Genomic DNA, 23156 nt, shown 5'->3' with positions numbered 1-23156 from the left:
TGAGATTACACTACAATTGAAATTTTAATTACCACCTGTGTCCAATTACCGATCAGAGCTATACATTTTCACGAAAATAAAGCTCGATGCTCGTTAAGTATATACGTAAATGTGGTCAGGAAATGCAAAGGACTATTTGATTGATCGTAGCTTGCAGAGCATTTTAGTAGCTTGATGCTAATATTATAATGTAGAATTCTTTGACACCTCGCTCCATCCTATATAGGAACTCGGACATAATAATATAATATCATCAGTCACTCAAACCTCAAAAATATGAAATATAATATAGTTATATAAATTAATTAAGAATTAAATGACGCACCTATTTTCTCATAAAATATTGAAATAAGTATTAAAAACTAGATCGAACAAAATATAGCATAGAATTGCAATAAGGCTTGAAATTACTATTGCGGGGAGGGCTGAACCCTTTTATGTCACCTCCTCTCTTAAGTCGTATATAAGTCCGGGAAATTAACCTTTCGGAGTACTACCTTCCGACTTCCTCCGAGTAGGCTATACGAATTACGATGTACGTTATTATTATTATTATTGTTGACAATTTATTTATTGTTAAAGGTACCTAAATACCTACTTCACTAATCACTAGCCACTAGGTATTAATTTATTTATATTTTTCACATAATATACGGACTGTGAGAAAAAAAAACTGTATCTACAGACAAATAGACAATTGAACGCAGACGACGGCGTCGAAGTGTTATGGTCGACCGATCGAGTAGGTAATATAATTATACGTTATTACACACAGCTTATTACAATAATTTAGAGTTTAGACGATCGAATAATATTATGTTGTTGGTCGGCGGTGGCTGTACCGCTCAATTCACGAATCATTCGAGTAGGTATTTGCTATCGGTCATGTGTTCTATACCACTTAGTTTATTATTGTGACTCCTGCCGTGGTCGCGGTCGTTGCGGCCTGTCTTTCGCAGAATATTTGTGCACTCTGTGCAGTAAGTAGTAGTATACACCAATATATCTGTTACAGCTTCGTTGTTTCGTTTTCGTGTTATTTCGTCCATTATCAACACCACCACCCACCAGACACCAGTTGTTGTGTTGTAGCACTGGCTATTGCGTCACGGCTATGCTGTGGTTTTCAATAACAATAATAATAGTAATAATAATAATTACGGGCACGTGCGTCGCGGGCATTGCCTTATCATTATCGTATCAAACGGAATTATTGTTATGCGGAAAACCGTTCATTATCACGATTCACGACGTTAATAACAATTATTATTACTCTGTTTTTGCGATTTCTGATGGCTGCTGACGAAATACGTCAATAATAATAATATTTTCGTTAGGTAGCCGTAGCCGGACGACTGGCTGAGTTACAGATACCATTATTATTTATTATACGCAAACTGTGTAGGCAAGTAATACAAATAGCTAAATACCTATGTTTACCCATGTTATAATTATTATATATTATGCAAATGAAATAACCAGTTTTCATCAATATTTCGTAGAGTGCGATACCACCGGTCGTGCTGGTATTATCGTTTAGCATACATGACGGAATAATTATATGCCAAATATATACACGATGGAGGCGTCTGACGATAGCGATAATAACAGTGATTGCAGTAGTATAATGACATCATCAACGGATTCCGATTCCAGTTCTCTGCTCTCTGTAGTTCTCAACAACTCCCAGACACAGGTAAATCCTTCTGTACTTCTAACCTATCGATGATTACATGTATTTTATTCACGTATAATTGTGTGCAACAGGATAATGGACATGAGACGTTTACTTATGCTGCACCACTACCTGTGGGATCCTATGCCCTTGCCTCGTGCGTTTATGTACTGATTGACAAGGGTAGATCGATGAGTGCAGACATGCGTGTCATGTGGTATTTGAAACGTTTGGGTACCATACAGATGGTAGACGACGACTTGGATGTTGAATCACCTGAGCAGTGTAAAATCATGTCATTTATACCCAGAGAAGAAAATTTGGATAAAGATGGCTTTGCAAATTCTATTTTTGTTATGGATGCATTTACTCGTGTTTATTTTTTGACAGCAGTATATAATATGGTATATTGTTTAGATATGAGTCCATCAAACTGTTCAGTGGTAAGAATACTTAAAATACTTAATTACAGTTGATAAGTATTAGATCTGTTGTTATACCTATATTATGGTTTTTATTTTTGACTAGGACATTCAGAGATGTCATGTTATGCTTGATGAGATGACTGTAGCACTGCGTAGAAGTATCAAGGGGTTTATCAGGCCTGTATGAATTATACATTTTTTTGCTATTGCTTTTTTTTATTTATCATTTAATTTTTCCTGATAGTTTATTGTACCTGGCTCTGATCAAATGGTTTTTGAACCACAAGTGTATGTCACAGTTATAGTACATACACCATTTTACACATCACCAGCTCAACAGGTTTGAAATATTTCATTGAATAAAAGTACAATAGTAATATGGATTCATTTTTTTTTTAATTAGGTATTGGTACAAGGATGGCTTATCAATAATCGTAACTTTCAAGAGTTCATTAAAACTATCACAACAGAAATGAATCATCTTGAAAATTCATTAGCAATGACAAAAAAAACTACTCGAAAACCTAAGGTAAAATTAAATATACTTTTTCCATGTCTAATTAATTTTAAACATTTTAAATATCTTAAAAAAGTGTATTTTTTCATAAGTTTCTTTTTACTATACTATATTTTTTTATTATGTTGAAAAAAGATGTCTGGACACTTTTTTCTTTAATCCCTGTACAACATAAACAACATGTTACATACGATTGTTTTTATGGTTCATAGAATAATTTTAAGAGATATAGATGATAATATTTTTGAGGGTTTGATATATCAGTTGTATAATTTATTTTTGAATACCTACTTTTATTAATATTTAGTTTATTAATTCAAATTTTTTGTCAACTTAAATTTAAAGGGATGTATTATGTTTTTGAGACGATATGTTGACAAAATGACCAGTCAAACTTGAACAATAAAAATAAAATTCTCATATAACTTTTATAAAAAGTTTATTTTTTTGATTTTACTTTTAAGATTACTCAAACATCATAAAAACTTGAATTAATTTTATCTATGTTGCGGGTGATTTAGAGACAGAAAACAGATAGTATGCTGACACACTTAAAACCCAAATTTGATGAAGATAAATGTGTAAATTTTTTAAAATTCTCCAAAAACAAAAAAATATTGTAATGGAAATAAGAAAATAAAATATATTGTACTTAATGGCTATTATATAATAATTATACATTATTAATGTAGGTAAATATGTTACTATAAAATATGTCCACAGTTGGAGAATGTTCAAAATCATTGATGAATCTTGACATATTGTTTAAAATTGTATTGTAAATTCACTAGTAAATATACTAATGTTAATATATATATATATATACTAATGTTAAAATTTACAAAATTTGAAAAAATTCTCATGGCTTTAAAAAGCTCATAAGGGGTCAAAATAGTTTACCATGTATGGAAAATGCTAAAACAAATATTTGGTAAGAATTTCATGCATTTACTGTTATTTGTTTTGGAAATACAAAATATAATAAAATAAACAAAATATCAAAATTGAATTATGAGAATTCATTAATTTACCGTTGAATATCATATATCAGAACAATTTTAATTTTAAAAGCTTTTAAAAAATTAATGTTTTGTTCCAACTTTTTTTTTTTTTAAAGTAGAAAAATTTGTGTGGAATCTTCTATTAATATTTCTAATGTTAGAAAAACTTTTTAAATTACTAACTAAAAAATAATTTGAACACTTGAGATTTTGACAAATTTGTTAAAATTTTGAACTTTAAATGCATATAAATATAAATATCTATGTATCTTTAATATTTTTAAACTTATTAAAGAGACTTATGAGGAACTTTGCATTAAATTTTAAAGCTTTTATACTTAGTGTAATTGTTTTTATTGAGAATAATTCAAAACAATTTTCAAAACCCAAAAAAATTCAAGACTTAAAAATTTTACCATTTATGGAAAATGCTCATATAAATATTTGGTGAACAAATAAAATCAATTTTTTCAAAAACTGTTCTTGCGTAAAAATTTCCATTTTTGCTCTCTTTTTTGTTTTTCCCAATGATTTCTTAAATTACATGAATTTTTTCAATTAGACCTCTCAAAATTACCAATAGATTCATTATTTTATCAAAAAATATGCCGATTTCAAAAATTGGAGCTTTTTTACTTTGTAAATACAATACATTAATTCGCTAAGCTTGGAAACTAAAATGCAAAGCTGACAAATACCTATCATTATTTATAATCAATAAATTATTTTTGTTTATAGCATTTTAGTGATGAAACTCAAACAAATAATGCTCCAGAAAGTGATGATTCAAATACAAATCATCATCATAATTTAAATAATAGTGATTCAAATGTAAGACCTACATTTAATAACAATCCTGATTCAGGTTTTATAAACACTTTAAGATATGGAATGCTAGCTGTTAGATTATTACCCCAAACAAGCATATCAAGTAAGCCTTTTTTTTTATATGTTATATTATAATGTAATAATATAAACAAATGTTAGTAACAATATTTTGAGAAATAATTCTGTAATTAAATATTTATGTAAAATTTATTTTTGTAGTTTCAACTAAATTTTTTCATGTAATTTTATTAAAATTATAACTATCATAGTATATTTAAAGTTATAAAACAATGAGTTTTTATTTTTGGATTACACTTATAGCTCCAAATTCACATTTGTTAATTAGAAAGTTAACACATATAGTAATGTAAATTTTTAATATTATTTCCAAATTTCCAGTAGTTTTCTTAAAAATGTTTATAAACTATTTAATATTTATTTTTATTTTGACTGGTTTATTTTATTTTACTTATTGTTTAAATCCATGTCTATAATATATTTTGTGTTGAACTTAATCAGTAGCAGCTCGTGAGTAAATATTCTAGAGATACTGAGATGACTTACAATGATGTAATGACGACGGCTCGGCATATAGTGTCATGAACCCAGTTTTAATACCGCCTGTAGTACGAGGCTTATTCTTCTCTGCCCCTCTGCCAACATACGTTAACATTACTTGTTACAATTAAAACTGTCTGGTGGCAGTTTCACTGAATGGGTGACCATCACTTAAATTATTAAAATAATATTTCTATCCAAAAAACTACTTTTAGGTCTTATATTTTGTGGCCTTCAATATTAATGGTAAAAGAAAATAATAAGCTTTTCAATTCAGATAAAAATACTTCTATACATTTGTATTTTTAATTAATTATTATTTTCAAGTAGCTAGTATTTTTTTAAGGGGAGATACAGTTTAAAAATCTCCCCTGATGAGCCGCCACTGAATTTAACTATGTTTATATGTACCCATTATACATGGTATTGTGATACCTTTTTAACCACATTTTCAACTATTAATACTACTCTAAATCATCTAGTTTTTTAGTAGATTTTGTCTTAAAATAGTATTTAAGTTGTATAGACATTTATATTATAATATATTTATTTAGAAATTATCGAATAAATAAGTATATTATGATGTACTGTATGTATATCAATATTACAATCATATATATAATATTATTCATGTATTTGATTTTTTATTTTAATATATTTAGTGTAACAATATTTGTTTTTTAGATTTAATTGTTATTACTGATGGGATGATTACTTTGGCTGACATACAAGTGCTTGATTCCGTTTTAAATCAATTAAGATGTATAAGTGTGGCATGCTCATTTTTGCATGTATCTAGTCAATTTCACCCACATTCAGGCCACGGTAATGTGCCTTACTCTGAGTTGATGCAGCTTATAGCAACAGCCACATCTGGTACTTACTTAAACTCATTTCCAAAAACAACACTGAATTTAGTTGTTAATTTTTATCATGATAAATTCATCATGTGGTCGTTTAAAAGAGGAGATGGTAATGAGTCTCCAAACAATACAACAAATCTTAGTTGCACACCTCCACGTGTTCGCCCCGGTGAATGGACAGTGAGGTATTTATCAATATTTTATTTACACAGTTAATTTATACCTAATATATGACTGATCTATATTTTTAAGAAAGGCCGAAACCTACCAATAAATTAAAATCATTTTTTTTCTATAAAAATTGAATATTGTAAAAATTGCTATGAAGTAGATATTATTAATTTAAAAATGGTAAAAATATTCTGCTAAATTGTTGAGATGAGTGATACTTTCATTTGATTTTTTGATACTTGGGCATAGTATTAAGTAATGGAATCCAATTTATTTTACACGATCAACTTAGATATTTCATAAGTATAATATATTAATATGATAATTTAATAACATACATTTTCTGCATACAATTGCCATAACAATTTATAAGGATCTTTGTATTCCATTTTCAAGCATTTTTACCAAAAGAAATTGTGATAAATGTTTATCAAGAAAAAAAAAACTAAAAAAATTATAAAACTTCAAATATTTTACTTAGCCTACAACTGGCATAATTACTTTAAAAAAGTAATTAAGTATGGAAAATATCTAGAAAATGCCACTATAAAATATATTCTTAAATAATATCTAGTCTCTGTGGTTATTCTTCTATGAATTACAACAACAAAACAAAATTTAATAAAATAAACATAACTAAATTCCAGTCTCCCGCTGTTTTTTGTTAGTTTTTTCCAATTGTTCTAAATTATCCCCAAAGTACTACTAGATGTCTAGATGTGATTTTCTACAAGATACCTCCCTCTAAGTGGATTGGAGCATTTATTTTAGCTCCATAGACAGACACAAAACCTAACACAATAATGTAAAATTGCTCCACTCAGAATTTAAATAAGAAAATATGCAATCAATACACCGTTAATTCAGTTTTATTATTATAGTTAATATAAGTATATATTTTTAAATTTTATTAAATTTAATTAATTAATTAATGATAGTCTCGATTATTTTTCCAACTGTATTACAAAAAACGTATGGTTACGCAAAGTATCCAAATTTAAAAATTGTGGGTTTCACCATGTCTGTTATACCCATTTCTAACAGTTTAAAGAACTAATAAATAATTAATTTTTGTTGAACAATTATGATTTGCTTTAGGAATTCAAATTTTTATGGTAACAGACAAACACAATTGGTCTCTAAAAAACAATTTAGTGATCATATTCAAGCAAATCTTGATAATATAGTATGTTGCCGTTTGCGTGAAGGATTTATTATTGAGGTATTTATATGACTTGAAGTTTTCTATTTTTAGTTGAATAATGTTTTCTTGTTTATAACAATAATTTTTTATTCATATTTTTATTAATAAATAAATAATTGTAGGATATACAATACAAAGATGCAGGAAGTTCAACTGTTGTTCCTTACATGAATAATTCTAGTAAACTACAATTAAAATTAATTTTGCCTTGGACTAATCATATTTATATTGAGTATGATATTACGGTGAAATGGCCACCATCACTAAAAAAAAAAATTGAACCAATTATTATTGAAGAAAAACCAGAATCAGTAGAACCATCTACATCAACAACACAACCACCTGCATCAATACAACTAGACAGTTTAAATATTTATTATACTGTTTCGGTCAAAGGTAAAACAATATACTACAATTCATTATTCTTACCTAATTATTTATACTGATTCATTTATATTATAAATTGTAGGTCCATATGAGTTTCTACATGACATAACATGTACTAGAACTAAAAAATCTCAGTTATTGTCAAAAATACCTAGACAATGCCAATTTCAATTGTCATCCTGCCGATCATCATCAATTTCTGTTGCTACTGCTACAACTACTATAACAAGGAATTTGAATTTGCTGCCAGATAGATCTTACAGTAGTATTGAAAAGAAAGTTACTTCTAAGTATAGACAAGCTTTGATTGCTCGATTTTGGTTAACTATGCGTTCTATAGCACAAACTGATCTACTAGTTAAACATTTGGAAGCATATTCTCCTAGTACAGGTCATTTAATTAATTCTGACAACTGTAATCAACCTTTAGAACCGAATGAAATTATTCAAGATCAACAACTACAGAAACAAGATAGTAATCAAACATTAGAAATAGAACCATTATTACAAGTTATACAAAATCTTCAAGTACTAGAAACAACTGACATTTTACTATTGGATGATTCTAGTAATTTAAATAGTAACAACTCTAAAACAGACACAGTGTTTAGTACCGAGAAAACAGAAGCAAACCCGCTTAGTTTTTTGGCATCTGAAGTTTCAAATAAAAGCCCTTTACATAATGGTGTACCATTATTCTATTATGTGGCAACAAATTCTAACACGTCATTTAGCTTAAAGCAAAGTCAATTTAAAACAGAGTAAGTATTTAGTTGCTTTTTTTGATGTTTGTGTAAATTTATAAAATATATAATGTATTTTAGTGATCAACAACAAAGTTACACTGATCAACAACATCAACGATTTGCCGATTTTTGGAAACCTGTTTGTACCTTAGACCCTGATACTCAGTGGCCAAAATGGTTTTCCACTTATAGAATTGGTGGTGGTGTATTATTACTGAGACATGATCGACCATTACCACAATGGTATCGGAAGGAAAATACAGATAATGATAGTTATCAAACCCTGACTTGCACTAAATCATCTGTTTCACTTTTCGCTTTGCTCAAGCAATGGTGCACATTTGTTTTAATTGATGAACACTCTTATGTAAAATGTTTAGACCAAAGGTAAAATTGTATACAGATTTTAATATATTTTTGTATTGAATTTTTGTTTTTGTGAATAGTGAAACATTTACTGATGATGTATCATTTTGTATTGCACGAGTTTCACCTAGGCCACCATCTTGCTGTTGTGTTGTACTGCATTTAGCGTTTCAAAGTTGTGTACCAGCTTCAGTCCATCATAAGGTTTAAATAATTAATTGATTATTATTATTAAAACAGTTAATTACATTTAATTTTACTTATAGATTATTGATGATTTGAAATATAATATTGAACTATTGGATTCAACTACTGCAGTGAAATCGTCTTCATCTGAAGATAATAATCAAGGGACTGAAGATCAAGAAAATAGGAAACAAACAACTAAAACAATTATTATTGAAGAATTGTTAACACCAAATAAACCTTCAAGACATCGAAGATATGTGTATTTAATGGATAAACCGCTTGAGAAGATTTTAATTAGGTAAAGGATTTAATAGGAATATTTTATTTAGTTGTAATATTCATAATCGGTATATATTTTTATATTTTATTATAATTCAAGATATGAGCGGATTCCTTCAGAATTCACCACTGTCATATTCCCTGATGGCTCACAACCCTCTTCTGCTATAACAACAATAAATATACAAAAGCCGAGATCTAAATTAAATATTGGACTTCCTCTTAATACTGTTCATGAGACATCAACTGAAGGGGAATCAAAAGCTGTATCAACAACGACTACTCTTTCGCGTTATTTGTATCATAAACGGTGGATATGGAGTAGTGAATGTAGTCACTATAGTCAATGTAGTAATAGCGTGTGTCAAAAATTACAACTACAATTGCAATTAGCGCGTACTTTATCAGTGTTGACAAGGTATAATATAAATATTATTATTAAGATTTACTTTTTATAACTGCAAAACATATTGTCTCTACGTATATTTTCATACAAACTAAACCACTCATCGCATTACATTTTTTAGTGATTAAATGAGGTATAAAAATTGTATTTTCATTTTGAAAACATGAAACTTGAAGGTGTACTTGTAAAGTTTAAATTTCTATCATCTATACTTCCATTAAAATAACCAAAAATAATTTCATTGTTATTTAATAACATACTATGCTTGCGTGGCCGTCATGAAATTGAATAAAGTGTGCTTTATAAGATGATTGATATATTTTCAGTGATTCTATAGTATATGGCAATTATATAGCTTGGGCTTGAAAATATCCATCTTGTTTTATATAATATCATCTCATGTAATTACTTCAGTTATCAATTTACAAATGTTAAAAATTCACATTTTATTATTTTATGATTTATTGTTTTTAGAGAAACCTGGTATTGATAACCTAACTCATTACTCATTACTCATTTAACGCAGAGTAGATTTATTTTATTATTATTAGTATGAAAGCAAAAAATAATTTGTAGTTCAGCCATGTTAAAATAGCACAAAGATTTCTTTAAATATGTGTATGTTTTATATTTTACATGTCAGATATTTAACTACTTTAAGCTACTTTTGGAGCATTAAGTCTACCTGATTAGTGTTTTCAGATCTATAAAATATTGTACAATCAAAACATTCCTCATAAATGAAAAAGGAAGATTTATTTTAAAAATATGATCTATTCAAATTTTGACAATTCCGTTTGTTAACATGCATACCCTTTAGGTAAACAGTACTTAATGTTTTATTTTACCTTGATGTCAGCTATACTATTTTATTTATAGTGCTAATAACTGATGTATGTATTTAAAATAATACACTTTTATATTAAATGTTTTATTATGCTATCTATATATTTTTGATCTATTTATTTAATTTTTTAGAATACGATTGAGAGAAGGTTTCAAATTTGCACACTCATCTGCTGGTATTATAAACATGGTTTTAGAAGTAGACATGATAGAAGTTAGTATAACATACATCATATTTTTATAACAAATAACAATGGATTAAAATAACAAAAAAAATGTAAAGTTTAAGGTGTAATTGCTTAGACAATAGTATATTAAGCACAAACATTTTATAATGCATTTAGATTACAATTTAATTTATAGTCAAATGATTTTTTTGTTACAAGTTTTTGTTGGTTAATATTTATTATATCTACAAAGTTCATAATTTGTATATAAAATATAAATAATTGCTTATTTTTATAGTACTTGATACCACTATATTCATTGTTACACCTATAGTTTCAAATAGTAATTTTTATTGGTATGAATAAAACAATTAATATATCAACGCGTAATATCATATCTAAGCTATCACAAAATTATATTTACTTTAATTTTAGCAGAAAACAATTTTTATGTTTTAAAATCTAATAATTTACTTCCATTTAAAATAATAAAATATTAATTTGACCAGAATATTAAAATTAAAATATACAAATTATTTAGTTAAAAGATTTATAATTGAAGTTTAATAATTTATAAATAATATATAATATCTATTTATATTTAATATTATAACTAAAAGATTTATAAAAATAATTAATTAGTCAAAAATTTAAAAAGAAGCAATTTATTCTTTAAGAATTAAATGAATTATATTATATTCTAGGGATCACCCCACTGTCCTAGTACGCCCACAAGTCATTGTGTCATCCAGTATGTTATATTTCCGCCTAACAAACTACAAAAACAGCAACAAAAAACTTATGAATATAATAGTGTTTTTGATCAATTAAACATGGAAAACAATGAGGATGAAAGATCATCAATATTGTCAATTGATGAGCAGCAAAAGTTTGAAAAACGTCAAAAACAAGGAAAACATATAGTTTCCTTTGCCGGTGATAGTAATGATTGTTGTTTAAAACATAGAACAGAAGACGAATACCAATTAATAACAGAATGTTGGATCGAGCCACAACATGGAACAGTGGTAGTTAATAAAACACAAAATTATAATTATATGTCTGGATTGATGTATGAACAATTAGCAGATGCGGTGAGTAAATAACAATTGTTTATTTAATTTTACATATATTTATTTATTTTAAGATGAATGGATGGATAATTACAGACTACTATTTGTAGATAATTTATGCTAAAGTCTCAACAACTTGAATCTCAAAGAGGGATTAATATAAATTTAACTGTATTTTATTGTGTCATAGTACAATTTAACGGTATTTTTTGATTTATATACCTCAAATATAACTTATAAACACTTCAAGGGGCATGTCAAACATTTGAGTTATTAAGGTTTTTGAAATATTTAGGTTCTCGTAATCGTAACTCAACTGTATAACTAATCATTCTTTGCACATTAAAGAGGCAACACATAAAGCATTTTAGCATTTGCTATACATGATAAAACTTTCAAAATATTTTAACTTGTTTAGAACTATTTATAGGCATCTTAAATTAAAAACGTTTGTTAGTTTTTTTTCTATAAATGTTAATAAAATGTTTTTATTGGTTCAAAAAGCGAAAATTTAATAAGATCAGGTGGAGTAATTGAAACACCAAATTTACAATTTTAGCTTTAACTGATTACTAAATTTATGTTTTAGTATTTATGACCTTAGAAGTAGATGATAATATCTATTATATAAAAAACCAAGAATATAAATATATTCTTAAAACTGATCTACTATCATTACTTAAAAACAAAAAAATAAATTTAATCTCGCACTTGCGCCAATAGATAGGGCAAGTGGAAAATAGTCAACTAACTAGTGTCTAAAATTCATCTTTCAATTACTAGGTTAGTTTTTACCATTACTACATGATTTAGATCAAGAAAAATCAAATTATTTTCTATGCTGGGTAAGTGAAACACATATGCGCTTCACCATATTGATTTTTAAACACAAAAATGAGTAATGAGACAAGTGAATTGATCAATTACATCACAAAATTACAAAAAAAAGTTATTTTTAATGTCTCATTGTAAAATACAAATAAAATAACAATACTTTCTATGTTTTGAATATCTAGTTTATGAAAACAACTAAAAAAAAATAGAATGTTAATAAAAAAAAAAAATGTACATTATGAAACAGACCATAATTTTATTATGTGATAACTTAAATTGTATACACGGTAGAGTGTAAATCTTTATTTTTCCGTGTTTAAAAGAAATTTTCCATTTTATGTATTACAGTGTGACTTTTAGTTCAATCATATTTTAGTATTTTATGTGACTCAATTAGCCACTTACCCCACCTGATATTACAAGGTTATTCATGAATTGTTGTAATAGCAGTTGGAAAATATTGAATATGCTTTTTTATAAGCATTTAAAGTGAACATTTTGATTAAATTCATCAAAATCTCGAAAATTTACAAATTATTTTGTAGTTAAAAATGTAAAAAATTTTCAAATTGTATAGCCTTAACTATTAATAACTAATAATCCTTAAATTGAAAATTTAAAACGAGTTTTCTCATAATAGTTCATACTTTAACCAAACAAATCTATTAAATATATAAACACAGTTTTTTTTATAGATATTTTATGTTCAAATTTTGACTAAATCAGATGTTTAAACAAAGAATAACAATTTTAGTTATTTTGTTGTAATTTAAAAATATTGTTCATAGGTACTTGAAATTTTTAAAGTTTATTATTATATTGCATAGTGTATACAGACAACGAGATTTTCTTGGCAAAAATTAATTCAACATGCTGAATAACCAATGTCTACTTAAATAATTTATACAGTTATATTACCATAAAATATTAAAAAATTATTAAAATATTCTTAGTAATATATTACATTTGAATTAATATACAATTTAATATATCCATTACAGTGACCCTTCTTGACACCTACTGCACAGTAGAGAGGTACACATTACATGCCCACATTTTTATCAATTAATAACTGTTATTGAAATTTGAAATATTTACTTAATATATTGATTATTAAGTGTTTCCAAGAGCGTACTGAGACCCATTCGGCCCACTATTATAAAAAAAAATTGGCACTATACTATTACAACCTTAATTTTTGACTTTTAGTTACTACAATTGCTTGTTATTTATATTGTACTTTAAACAATAAATCATAGGTAAAATCTAGAGTATAAATTGTGATAGGATAAATGGGAATTTTTACTTTTTAGACAAAAGCAATTTTCGACAAAATGTTTTGAAGTACCAATTAAATTTAATCTTAAAATGTATAACTATTAAATGTACACTAAAAATTAACAAAATTATAGTAAAATGCTCGAAAATTGACAAATACAAATGTATGTTTTCAATTCTCTGATGTATGAAAAGGATTTTGTACTTGAAAAGCGTTGCCGGAGATTTACCCAAAAATAATACATTTTGCATTAAATTTCCCTTGCTATAGTTATAAGTACTTAATGTTAAGTTGAGTAGAGTGGATCATGTTGGTACACTACGATCAACCAAGTTATTCTAAATAGATGTTCTGAAAAAATCGTCAAAAAAATAATTGTGTACTAGCCCTGGGGAGATAATGTGACATTAGCCCACTGTGCAATTTCACAGTAGCACATTGGCCCAGTCTACCCCTGGGTATCTCATAAGCAAGTCGCAAGTGCATTGATAAAAGCACTGTTTAAATAGATTAATGTTCATTTATTGCAATTATAAAATCTATGAAGGAATTGAATGCAAATGGGATTATAAATAAATGATAAACTTGTGAAAATTTTTTATAAATTACATTTTAACTATTGACTGTTCGAAATATACTCTTTAAAAAAATTAACATAGTTATAAATGTAGTTTGTGTATCATACAGTAATATCGGAAAATAAATGTAATTACTTATCATTTAATATAATATTATGGCCTATTTAGTTATAACATTATCAATAGATTTACATATACTACAATAAAACATTATAAGTGTTTTGTAAATATTCTTTGTGTGTCTAAGACATATAGACATAGATAATATGAAAAATATAGTTATAACTCATTTAGAAGTGTGGATATAATATAAGAAAACAGAATATTATATTATATTGTTTTGAGGATTTCAAAACCACCTGTCTGCACATAGGTTTTATATGTTTGTTGATTAAGTTATTAAATGTAATGCCTAAGTCACACCTATATAAATGGGTTAGTATACAGGATAATGTAAAAAAAATACGGTCTAAGGTACTAATCAGTAATCACTAAATGGGAATTAACATAAATCGATAATAGCAGTTACTATAGGTAAATGGAAGTATAATATAATATAATATATTTTGTCTGTTATTAATAGCAATTTTGAAATAGATTAAAATAAGCTGTGTAATAGTACGAAAGAGGAAGGAAGACGTGTTGTATTATTTCATTAATCCACCTTTTTTTTTGTCATCATCGCGTTCTTATCTTTATTACTAAACAAATAAACAAATATTTATTCATCGATAACAATACCGGGTTTTCGACCCTCCTACTGAGGTGCGTTATTGGATAACTGCTTGTTTGCTGTGTATATACTTCGTCATTGTCAACGCGTGTGTTAAAATATTTATCACGTACAGATAATACGTGAAAAAAATTAAAACTTTAATATTACGACGAAATAATACGAAAATATATTCATCAAAATATATCATAATATATACATTATTTGTATTAGTACCTATTTATACGTGTGGGTGATTATATTAATACTTATTGTATAGGTATTTTTTTTTTTTTTTATTGGGTAACCCGCGGCAACATAGGCCATTGGGTGTGGGGAGGGCACTGTAGGTTTTATATTGGGTAGGTTGGTAGGTTGGGTAGGTTGGTACACGTGTGTGTTGTGTTTGGCAGAATTTCTAATGGGGCACCCGTAGGTTTCTGCCGTGCCCCGGGGTGGGGGGATGGCGGCACTTGTTCTCCGGACACCGTGACTTGCACGGAGAAAAATGCCGCCCAGTGGTCGAGGATCGAACTCGGACCGGCTGTGCCGAATCCGTCGCGTTATGTATAGGTATTGTATAGGTATTGTATAGGTATATGCGTTTTATAAAAAAATTTAGTTTAGTCATAGTTATCATAAATTAATTTCTAATTTTCTTATTTTCTTATTTTTCTTATTCTCTCGTTAATGACCTCTTCGGCGTACCTACTACAAAAATCAATGTAATGACAACATGTATATCCATTCAATCTATCTTATAATATGGCTTTGTACTGTACTACTGTGTACATATTATTATACTTTTCAAAATAGCAAATATTATGTTCTGAATAATCTATTTTACCTTGTTATTATCAATATTTGAGTGCAATTACCTATAATAAAAATTAAAGGTAAGAATATTAAATAGGGCCTCATGTATGATTTTTTCATATTTAAATTTATGCATGTTATGAATACCTATTTCATAATTTACAATTGTTAACAGCTTCCGTGTTGTTAAGATAGATCGTCTTCAATCGAGGGTTAAACACAAAAAAACCCATAGACGATTTATATACAACATAAAATGACACTTGTAAAAAGTATTAGTAACCACTATATTAAGGTATTTTCATGTTTTTATATACCTAATGATAAAAATAAAGTGTAGAACACTCAACATCCTGCATGTGTATACACTACTGTATACTTAGGATCGGTGGTGTATTTACGGCGATAGTTCCATGAGATCCGAACCACCACCCCCACCATTGGCAATTGATGGATTCAAAAATGTTAAATTACATAGCACTTTACGGCACTTAAAAAAAATGTATGCAAGTTGTTATCAGTGTAATTTAAAAAAATGTAGCTTCAATTCACAATACATTTTTGTGAGCGTCTGTAGTTAAAATGTTGAAAAAATTCGTCAAAATTACAAATATTTGTGGATTATTTTGAGTTAGAAATTTTTAAGTTTTTTACACATAACATTTGAAAATTTAATACTAAGTTCCTCACAAGTTTTATTACAAAAAAAAAAATTTCTAAAAAGTCAAATTAATTTTTGTAACTTAAAATTTTTTTGACAGGATATTCCCTTGTAAATTAAAGATTTTTCGTGGAACGATTTTCTTATTGTATTGTAATTCAAAAACGAATATCTGTAAATACTTGAGATTTGCATCAATTCTTTATTTTATCATTTTCTATATATGAAACAATTATCAAAATATTTTAACTCGTTTTGAACTATTTATAGACATTTTAATTCATTTTTTTTCTATAAATGTTAGTTAAATTATTTCGTCAGGTCAAAAAGGTTTAAAATTTAATACAAAGCTGAAGGTTCTTCATAAGTTTTATAATATAGCAGTTGAAAAATATTAAAGATATAATATTATAGACACCATTTTTACTAAAATGTTCACCAAATATTTATGTTAGCTATGTTATCATTTCTATACATATTACATGGTATAGTTTTAAAATATTTTCTTTTTTTAATATTAGCTATTTATAGATATTTTTAATTTTCAATTTGTTTTAGTGTTTCTTCTAAAAATATCGATATGTTGTTATAATAGCAGTTCAAATATATTAAAGATAGATTTTTTCTTATAAACATTTAAAGTTAAAATGAATTGCAAATTATTTTGTATTTAGTTGAAAACTTATGAAATGTTCAATTTTTACAGCTAAAGATTAAAAATTTAGCACAAGATTTTTCTTAAGTAACTAATAATATATATCTAAATATATATATATATATATACTCAGTTTTTTATAGACATTTCGAGTTCAAATTCGGTAGAAATTAGATATTTAAACAAAGCTAATTAAAAAATTTTATTTTATTTTTTATTCTTAAATTAACTGGAAAAATGTTTCGGTACAATAAATTAAATAGTTATGTATTATGATATTCAATTTTCAACCTAAAAGCTTGGTACTTGTTCATAATATTTTAAATAGTTTGATATTTTTATTTTAAAAATTCGTAAATTCAAAACTGTTACACGTCTTACACTGGCCCACGAGTGTTAATATTTTTATACTTAGACTATGTCGTTTTTATAATTAACTAATTGATAACCGTGTGTGAATATGTAGGTGTAGCTCAGTTTTATTGTACCACAGTTTATGGGAAAATCGGCGTCAGTGTACTTAGCTTTGTAAAATAATTCTACCTACCTATATGGGCAACTGCAAGTCGTGCATTGGATTTACCTCTTGGTATATTTTTTAACGTGCTTTAAATTCCTTACTCTCTTAACTTTTATCATATTTCTAAAAACAATCTCTGAGATTTTCGTCAAAGCAGTAGTTTTTGAGTACCTATATAAGCTACAAACATAGGTTACATTTGGATTTAAGATATAGTTTCTCGAGACTAATATCGGACTAAACGAATTGATGCATGTTTGTATATACCTGATCTGCTCGAGTAACAATAGGCAACCATTTACAAAAAAATACTCATTTCTACTATTATTATAATTTGCAACCAATGACAACCATTTATAAAAAGTTTAAATTTCCACCGTGAATCTCAAAATTCATATTTTAGGACCTCCTTAAAATGTGTTTTAGAAAATCTTTTCTTATCTTGAGTCTTTACATCATAAAACGAAACTACTAACTAAATTGCATACTCATAGTTTCGGCGGTTCCGGATAGGCCATCTGTCAGTTAGTCAGGGCTGGCTAGGGTAGCGGGTGAGCATTCCCCGCATGGGGCTGGTGAAAATTTAAATGCTTGAATAAATTTAGGCCGATAACTTATAAATATTTTATTATTAGCCCAAAACTTGGCCGAATTTTCTGTTTTCCCGGGGTCAATTTGTATTCCCAGTAAATGCAATTTAATAAACTATTGTATATTATAAATGATAGTACTTATTAATTGATCAATTACCGTTCGAAATTTTCAGCCAAAATGTTCCCGAAAATATCTAAACGAAAACTATGTAAATAATCAAACTAAGCCTATAGAAATGTTTTAACGCCAAAATGTTTATATACCAAAATGTTGCAAGATTAAATTATTTTTACTTATTTATAAAAATAATAATATATGAAACGGGTGTGTAACAAAATGAGTATTACTATAACACTGACAAAGAATTGAAAAACTGTCGCGTACCCAACCTTAAAACCATCAGTATACATTTTACCATTTAGATTAGATGATTATAAATAAGTATTAAGTTCTACACTCGAGATGTTCATAAAAATATATTTCAAAGTACTTAGGTACCTACTATATTATGACTAAACTGAATAACAAATATACGTCGCACGATTATGTTGATAAAAAGTAAAAAATTTAATTAAACGTAAGAACATTTTATTAAGTATGTAGTAATATAAATGGTATAAAGCACTAAAATAACCGAGTTCTTCGATTATATTTCATATTCAATTAAATTTATTATTCCTTAAGAAAAACACTTGAAAAACGATAAGTAATTAACAAATAACAATTATTATAATATCTAAATATTTAACAATTGATAACTTTGCTATTAAATCTTTAAAAAGTAACTGCAGTCAATTTACTTGTTGATTGGTTTATAAGAGAAAATTAACTAAGTTTTTTCATTTTGGGTTACATATAGGCATATAACAAAGTGGGAATGACCTCTAACATGAATACTGTTATGGAATTATATTTTATAAGTATTATTGTTTTATTTCATTTGTATATATTCTGTTTCTGTAATTTACTAAATAAAAATTATTTACGATTTAGATGGAGCCATCTTGGATAAATGTGTACCTAGGTACATTTTTTAAACTAAATACAATTTCGATGCTTCAAAATTCTTATTTTAATTTTTAACAATCAAATATATAACTTAAATCAAATTGATGAAATAAATATTATTGGTTTAAAAGTTTTTATAATTAATATATCTGACAACAACCATTAAGCGGTTTGACTAACCAAATAAGCTTAAGTACCGTGTAAAATTATGTATCCATATTATTATCGAAGTATTTATATTATGTGGTAATATCTTGGCACGCTGAAATTATAACAAGTTAAAATATTCATCTCGCGATAAGATTATAAAAATAAAAAATTACATTGGAATTATGTAACATTATGATTATATAAACATATTTAATGTTAATAGATATTCAATGTAGGTGCTTTTTATAATAATGAATAACATAGTACGTAGGTAGATATAAAATAATACTACCAAGTGTCCAAATTAACTACGTATACCTAAGACCTAAGTACACAGAATAAATGAATACACATTATAGTTAAAACATTTTTAAAGAGCGACAATTATTGGAGACTAAAAAGCACGGCCATTTTAACGAGTTTCACATAGGTAGTGATAATAATATTTTATTTTACTTTGTAGATTGATAGTTTTTTGGTCTAATTTTAACAATAGGTACGTTATTCTTGTTATTTACGTCGTTTTAGATTTATATTTTTCAAGATTACAACTTAACCTATCCTTTTGAACACAAAATATAATTTATTATTTTTTAGGCTTTAGAAATATCTATTTGAAATTTATACATAATGTAATTAATATGTTTTAATAATTGAACTAGTTTTAAAGATGGATACATAATTTAATCAACTAGGTACCTTAATTAATAACTCACAAATATAATACAGTCAACTTGTAATAGTTTATTTTTCTGTTTATAAAAAAACTATTTAACTATGACATATAGGTGATTGATAATAATATGTTACCTATTCAAAATATTTTGGCTAAGCATGTTTATTAAAATTTTATATTTCGATTCTTTTTAGTTTTTTTTTTAATTATGTTGATAAAAATGTTGTTTCTCAGGAAAGAAACTTGGTAAATTAATAAAAAGGTCCTCATTAGTTATTTAAACAAATGTACAACAGATAATTTGCAAAACCACGTAGTCATATTTTTTAGATTCTGAGCGGAGCGATAAATGTATTAATTTTACCAAAATGTGTTTTTTTTCTGTCATCAACTTTTGGAGCAGTAAAAATGCTTCAATTTTCATCAACAGCATCTTTTCTGGTAGGAAAGTGAGTCTAGTTAGTACTTTGGGGGGAGGTAAAAAGTAATTCCCAATCGTTTTCAAAAGCGTATGGAAAAAAAAAAATTAACATAAAACTGACATTTTTACGCAAACCCAGTTTTCGAAAAAATCAGTTTTGTTTTTTAGTGTAGGTAACTCTAAAAATATAACTGAATAAAGATGAAATTTTCTCTGAATGTTTATATTAAAAATTTCTATGCATCATAACATTTTTGAAATATTGCTACTTTTTGGAGCTATTTATAAGCATAAGAAAAATTCTAGATTTATAATTTTTTTTTAACTATTGTCGATACAACATTTTTCGGTCTTTCAAAAACCTTGAAAATGTAATACAACGTTCCTCATAAGTTAGTGGAAATTAAAAAAAAGTTTAACGTAATTCCACAATAATTTTTCATGAGATTCTAAAGTTAAAATGTTGACAAAGTTGATCAAAAACACGAAAATTGGCAATTCATACAATTTTTTTATTTGTATCTAAGTTAGAACATTTAATACAAGATTCCCCTTAAGTTTTTCTAAATTTAACAAAAAAAAATTTACTTGAAAGTCAAACTAATTTCTTACGAGATTTTGGAGCTAGACATTAGATATTCATACGTAGAATGGTAAAATGGTTAAATTTTCAAAATATTTTGACTCGTCTTAAGTTACTTAAAGATTTTAAATTTTAAATTTTTTTAGTTTTTCTATAAATTTCAATAGAATTTTATTCGTTTGGTCAAAAAGCTTGAAAATGTAATACAAGGTACCTAATAAGTTGTAATAATAGCAGTTGATAAATACTAAAGATCCTTAGGCACGATTTATTTTATATAAGTGTTTAAAGTTCAAATTTATTGTAGTTAAATGATTAAATGTTCAATTTCTATAGCTAAAGTTGAAAAATTTAAAACAAGGATTATCATGAATAATTCAAACTGTATCCAAAAAAATTAAAAAATATACAAATTAAACAGTTGTATTTTAGTTTTTACTGTCATTTTAAGTTCAAATTTGGACGAAATTACATATTAAAATTACATATTACGATTTTAGTTATTTTGTCGTAGGTGATTTAAAAATATTATTCGTGGAGATATGTCATTTTTAGAATACCTATATATTATTATTATTATTATTATATTTTATACACAGTACACACAATGACATTTACAAATGTATTTTTTTGGCTAAAACGAATTCAACGTACTGATGTAGGTACGAATGCCTAATAGTAAAATAAACAACTTTAATCACAATAATAATATCATCAAATATTTCGTCAGTTCAGAATCGTTTTTCGTATACAATGTTTTATATCATTGAATTCAAATGTAATACCATCATTACTGTACAGCAGAGTGACCCATTTACCACATTTTTTATAATCGTGTTTGAAATTCAAAATTTGAAAAATTGGTAAATATAAAGAAAAACTAATGATTTTTTTTCAATCAATTTTAGTAATTCATTTGAAACATTTATTTGTAGAGACTTTTGAAACATTATAACATAAATTTAAATTGTAATTATTATTTTTTATACACTAACTGTGTACTTACAATATTGATTTTAATCAATTTGTATACGGTACGTCGCGTCGGTATAGTGATTAAGTCTTATACAATATTTTGGCAAAAATTAGTTTTATCTACTAAACTAATTAAATACTAATAATAATATAAGGTAAGATAACCATAATAAATGGATAGGTAGAATGATTTATAAATTAATTCAAGTTTAACACATCTATTACAGTGACCTAATCAATATTATATTTAGATATTTAATGGTATGAAGAAATAAGAATAGCATATAATATGACATAATATATTTCTAAAAATAATTTAGATAAATATAATAAAAATGACAAGTATTTTATCTTTACCTTGTTGTCTAGTAGATGGTCCATTTTTTAATTTGAATTAAATCGTAAAATAAATAATTAACATAAAAAATTTGGTATACATACATAATTTGATGTACAAAAATATTTATTGAAGATTAGGCCATGATTAATGAAAACTGTACAAAAACATATTTAAGAATCACTGGAAGTTAGTTATATTTTAGAGTTGTAGATAAGCATATTATGTATTAATGAAATGTAATGTCAAGAAAAATAAATTGCATAGAGTCAGATATTAGAAAAAGTTCATTTTTTGGATTTGAGTAAGATCATTAATTTTTGAGTATACTCAATGTTAACATTATCATTGTTATGATTTATATTTCGAGTTTATAACTCCATCTGGGACGTAATTGTATTATTAAATATTTCTCACAAACCAAACATAAGAATTAACTCCATTTCCTATATTTTTTCTTTTTTGAGGTTTACACAAATAAATGAGTAATTTCGATTTGTATTTGTTAAAAAAAAATTAATGAATTATAAAACTCTAATCTCGAAATTATATATATTATAAAATTTGAAATACTAACGTATGCACAACCACAGCGATATGTTATACATTTATAATATTATAGTTTAATGCACTTAATTATTTTCTACTATTACTGT

The 23156-nt window shown here is 26.4% G+C and overlaps 1 protein-coding gene across 3 annotated transcripts in view; it reads left to right on the top strand.

Moving 5' to 3' along the window:
• Positions 1–963: 963 nt before the first annotated feature.
• LOC132933684 (uncharacterized) overlaps positions 964–23156 on the top strand; it is a 50728-nt gene continuing 28535 nt past the window's right edge. Inside the window, exons 1-17 of one of the 3 annotated variants that reach the window (XM_060999965.1) lie at positions 964–980; positions 1503–1696; positions 1768–2118; positions 2204–2281; positions 2345–2440; positions 2504–2629; positions 4357–4549; positions 5689–6052; positions 7137–7260; positions 7365–7638; positions 7712–8390; positions 8454–8762; positions 8822–8945; positions 9008–9228; positions 9310–9627; positions 10594–10675; positions 11333–11722. In XM_060999965.1, the coding sequence (XP_060855948.1) occupies positions 1562–1696; positions 1768–2118; positions 2204–2281; positions 2345–2440; positions 2504–2629; positions 4357–4549; positions 5689–6052; positions 7137–7260; positions 7365–7638; positions 7712–8390; positions 8454–8762; positions 8822–8945; positions 9008–9228; positions 9310–9627; positions 10594–10675; positions 11333–11722 (3864 nt within the window). In that variant the 5' untranslated portion in view covers positions 964–980; positions 1503–1561. Of the gene's footprint in view, positions 981–1077; positions 1406–1502; positions 1697–1767; positions 2119–2203; positions 2282–2344; positions 2441–2503; positions 2630–4356; positions 4550–5688; positions 6053–7136; positions 7261–7364; positions 7639–7711; positions 8391–8453; positions 8763–8821; positions 8946–9007; positions 9229–9309; positions 9628–10593; positions 10676–11332; positions 11723–23156 lie in introns of those variants that run through there. The other 2 variants (XM_060999966.1, XM_060999964.1) reach the window with 2 other exon arrangements.

The sequence above is a fragment of the Metopolophium dirhodum genome, chromosome 1 (assembly GCF_019925205.1).
Source record: "Metopolophium dirhodum isolate CAU chromosome 1, ASM1992520v1, whole genome shotgun sequence".
Classification (NCBI taxonomy): Eukaryota; Metazoa; Arthropoda; class Insecta; order Hemiptera; family Aphididae; genus Metopolophium; species Metopolophium dirhodum.
Note: the sequence above shows the minus strand (reverse complement) of the source record. Positions and strands in the feature narration are given on the sequence as shown.